We start from the raw sequence: 4,816 nt of genomic DNA on the forward strand, positions 1-4,816 counted from the left end.
TCACTGCAGGGCCTGTGTCCATGCCTGGGGCCAAGGCCGGTGGAGGCCCAGAGCAGGGCAGCAGGAGTGCAGGCCTGGCCTGGCACGTGGGACTGGAGCAGCCAGCAAGCTAGTAGGGAGAGGCGGTGGTGGTGAGAAGTGGCAGTAACCAAATATCTATGTTTACATTCATTCCTATGGACAAATGGGTTTTGCTTAGCACGGTTCCACTTAGCATTCATTTTTTCTGGAACCAATTAAGAGCGCTAAGCGGAGGTTGCCTGTATTTAACATGTAGGATAAACAATCTCTCTCCAAGGAGCTCCTGATCAAAAAGATGCATATTGGACCTCTAAAGATATATTGACATTAGATTATATTGGGATCCTTGGTGTAATACTGTTGTTTTTACCTCATAAGGAACTCCATTAACTATACAGGTGTTGTTGCGAAGTACTGAAAAAATAAACAAACAAAAGGAATTAGATCATTTAAAGCAATGACATTTAACAGAGACTCAATTTTTAAATCTTCCAGAGGCTGATGTAGCTTTATTGTATGTAGTTCAAGGGGAGTGTTGCTTTGTACATCGTGGGCACATCTACATGTGCAGTTAGGGTGTCTGAATAAACTCTGGCGGAGTTCATGCCAGAATCAGCTACTTCTGTGCAGTCTTCATGTGCACCCAGAACCACAGCACTTAGAGCTGGGGTGGAGCAGCCCTGGGCTGGCTGGGGCTTGGGGGATCAGGCAGCAGAGGGGCTGGCTGGGGCATGAGGGTGCTAAAGTGTGGGGTTGGGCGTCAGGCAGCCCATGCATTATTGCACCCTTGTGCCCCAGTCAGCCTTGGTCACTGTCAAAATTAGTGTTTCAGTGGAGTTAATTACTCTTCTGTAAGCTAGTACTGTCCCCAACAATACTTTCTTACAGAAGAGTGAGTTAATTAATGTACTGCGACCTCATACAGGTGCTCATGTAGACAGTGATGTTTTACTGCAGAACTAATTAGTCAGCTCTGCAGCAAACCGCACGTGTAGATGCACCTTGCAGTTGGTTTCTTCATTTCTCAAATATTTTTTTAAGTCTATTTCTCCTTGAAAATTTAGATTGAGCTTCTTTTAACTCACAGGTCAGAAGGAGAGGAGACAAGTACTTACCACACTCATATGTCACACAACAGTTGCCGTCAGAAACAACTGAGACTAGATCATAACCTCGTTCACAATTAGGCTTGGTCTTGGGGCACAGGGTAATATCACATCCTGAGAAATGAAAGCAAAGAGGACATGTTTAATAGGCTAACGTTAGCAGTGTTAGTCTTCATGACTTACCTGTGTAGAATTAATGTGTGCCAAAGCTTCATGAACATATGGAGAGACTAAAGGAAGAATGGCACAGAGAAAGCATTGCTTAATCAGGCACTATGGGCGTTTTTACACATGCTCTGGAAGTGGAGGGTTGGTGGGGAACACTTTAAGTAGAGTGGCTCTGAGAGCTGCTTTAAGTAAACTCCTGGAGCGTCTCATGTATCAGTGTCCCCATGCTTCAAAATGGCAGCAGGGGCACTTTATTTAAAGTTCTTCAAACAAGCTTTAGGTACTTGTATATTTCCTGTATACTTCCTGGACCATCATAGCTGTATATTACCCTGACTTTACTGCATAAATTCAAAAGACACCTTTACTTCACTGGTAAGTTCCCTGAAACCTGTTTGTACGTAAGTTGGATAGAAGACTTACTCTCATAAAAGATATTACTGTACTCATCAAATAATTTACTATCATTAGCTGCCATTTTATATCTTTCAGAAATCCACTTAACATTTAGCTCTCCGTTACTCATTAGTTGTATCCCTGGTTCCAGGGTAAAAAACCAGTGGATTCCTTCTCCCCTTGTCTCTCTTGTCTGGCCAGTAAGCGAGCAGAGAAGATAGTATAAAGTCTTATTTTCACTATTTTTCATATACTAATCATCCAGTCTCTGCTTATTAAAACTAATTTTATTTACTTTTTATCACCTTTTTCCTTGCTTGATTAGCTAGTGAAATACCACATATTACTGCAGTCTTGTGTTTCCGTTTTTATTCATCTTTATTTAGCTATATAAATAAATTAATATTGATGAACTGCAATACTAGATACACTTATGGATTAATACTGTGGAATCTACATATATGGGGTTAATACCTACGTATATTAAGACTTATAAATACTTTTTAAAACTTTTTTTCCCCTTCACCCTCCCAAGACGAACACATTAGAAAGAGTATCATTTTGAAATCAGCTCACAGTGCACATCAAAACTGTAACTCAAAAATCTACTTTTCATACTCAAGTAAGCTAGCTGTGTATCCATTAAGGCACAGCTCTTAAATATTAGATACTATTAGATATTTTAGTGATAGCAGATATTTTGGTGTTAGATGTTACATGATGCCCTTTATTTAGATAATATGTGTTAATGAGAGATCTGCAGTATTTGTCCTAATATATTTATGAGTTGTCTATCAAAGATAATTGTTGGTACTTACTGCATATAATTTCAGGGCAGCATGGGTTATCTGGTGTTAACACAGGCATAGGGATGAATCCTGGTTTATTACAAGTGGCTGGCATAGGTGTCTGACATGAAAGTGGCTTACACTGTACAGTCATAGACTTTTTGTCACAGACACACTCCTGGCAATTGCTCTTCCATTTGGATCCAGGCTGAAAAAACATTTAAATATTTTGTTAACTGTTCTCTGGATGTTCTGGATCAATTTAAGCCCTCAAAACTGATAGTAATCTCAGGTTCAGGGATGGATCCAGGACTGCCAAAGCAGAGTGTGGCTACAGGAGTGGCTGCATGCCCTGCTTCCAGTCTTCTCTGCCTCACTGGGCTGGGCAGCACTGTGGGAGCCTGCAGGGACATTTTTAAGTCCCTAAAGCTGGTGAAAATCCTCCCTCCCTTTCTCTTTATGCTCAGAGGTATGCCCTCCCCTTTCTTCCTCCCACTTACTGCTGCTGCTTACCTTGCTGTTCCAGGGGTGGGGGAAATACCAGAGCTAGCAGGGCTGCATCAAGGACTGGGCTTAGCTGGGGACAGGGACAGTGGTGCCAGTATGGTGGGAAAGCAGTTCCCTCCTCCCAGCCTGGGCACCCGGAAGCGGGCACAAGGAAGCGGAACTCCATCCTCCCTTACCCCCCGTTGTCCATGCAGCTCAGCTGGCTCTGATGTTTCCCCTACCCCTAGAGAAGCAGGAAAAGCAGCAGTGGCAGATGGGGAAGGGGAAAGGATAGGAGAGGGGACATGCCTACAATCATGAAAAGGAAGGGTGGGAGGATTTTTACCTACTTTGGGGACTTAAAGAAGTCCCCACAGGGTCCCATAGTGAGGTCCAATCCAAAAGTGGGGTGCAGCTGTGCCACTGCAGTCCCTCTGGATCTGCCCCTGATCAGATTAAAATGTTCATAGTTCCTAATTCAAAGTCCATTCAAAGCTTGAGACCATTTCTCAGATGCTGACAAAAAACAGCCTGCTTTCCCTTTTTCAGATGGGATATGTATGAATAAATCTCTCTTAACACTTGACAGAGGAATGATAGATTGCTGGCACTGAAGTACCAGCAAGCTATCTGAAGGAATATATAGATGCTGCTGCTCTGCTTTCTGCTCCCTGCCCTATCTGTTGCAATGCTGCCTGCCCCTTCCCCATTCTGCGACATGTCACTTTTGCGATAGGTGTTGCAGGTTGGACATCCCTGTGTTAAAAGAATCATATTTGTTCTCTAGGGATATATTGTGAGGGTTAAAATATGCTCTTTTTAAAGGTGAGTTGCGTATTAAATGCAGAATGTGTTAATTAAGTCATTGCTGCTATTTTCCTCCTTTCTGTTTCTACTAATAACTAGGACTCTCACTAGATCTTAAAGTAAAATAAGGACTAAGAGGAGGAAAAAGGAAGTGATATTCTGAATTCCTGGAAATAGCTGTATTTGGAAATGTTTCTGGGCAAGATCTGTAGAGAAAATTCTAAAATACTTACGTCTCTGGGCAGTCCATCTGGTCCAACACAACCTGAATGAAATGAAAGAATGGAGGCTTACATTTGTTCCAGTGTGATGGCCCTTCCAATAATAAATGTATATCAGTTATACTTTATTTAATAATGGCACTTTTGAGATACATGTATTATTATCCATGAGGGATATATTTTAAACCTTAATTCTGTCTTGTGCTGAGAGATTCTGGTCATCTATTTTTAAATAGTAAGATGGAGGTGTTAATACCATTCTTTCTTAAAAAATATTGAATGGACAAAACTTAGACGTCTTGTGGTGAAATCAGTTTTGGCATTTAGCATTCAGTTCTTAACTAGAAAGTATTATTTACTCTCAAGCTGATGCCTGCCCAACACTAAAATCTGGTATGTTGTAGATCATACTAAGGTGGATTCATTGTGCATATTTTGCAGATTATTCAAATTCAAAGAATGTAAAACAAAATGGGAAGGGGGCTAAAATAGTCTGTTTAATGCACTGATCTTAAACCAGTAGCAATTTGGCTTCAAATGCTAATTAATAGGTATATGTGATTTTTGTGGTTTTAATCAAGGTCACAGCATGAATTTCTCCCGATGTACAAAACCATGAGTCAGACTGATGCAAAAAGTAAAATTTGAATAGTAAAGAACTAGAATGCCAGTTTATCTAGTTGAGTAACATTAGTGGGGCTGTGTGGTAGATGTTTCCATAACTTCCTTTCAAGCTACATCCCCACATAATTTCTCCCATCAGCCTCTTTTTTTCAAATCACCAGTGTTTTGAATCACCCAATTCACATTCCCCTCCAGAAAC

The 4,816-nt window shown here is 41.1% G+C and overlaps 1 protein-coding gene across 1 annotated transcript in view; it reads right to left on the bottom strand.

Annotated features, from left to right (window-relative positions):
* LOC109299404 (mucin-5B-like) overlaps positions 1-4,816 on the bottom strand; it is a 71,040-nt gene that overhangs the window by 9,726 nt on the left and 56,498 nt on the right. Inside the window, exons 40-43 of the mRNA XM_019519986.1 lie at positions 4,006-4,037; positions 2,510-2,687; positions 1,107-1,241; positions 392-435 (exon numbers count right to left, since the gene is read on the bottom strand). Of these exons, the coding sequence (XP_019375531.1) occupies positions 392-435; positions 1,107-1,241; positions 2,510-2,687; positions 4,006-4,037 (389 nt within the window). The remainder of the gene's footprint in view (positions 1-391; positions 436-1,106; positions 1,242-2,509; positions 2,688-4,005; positions 4,038-4,816) is intronic.

The sequence above is a fragment of the Gavialis gangeticus genome, unplaced genomic scaffold, assembly GCF_001723915.1.
Source record: "Gavialis gangeticus isolate Ggan-Ray unplaced genomic scaffold, GavGan_comp1, whole genome shotgun sequence".
Taxonomy (NCBI): Eukaryota; Metazoa; Chordata; order Crocodylia; family Gavialidae; genus Gavialis; species Gavialis gangeticus.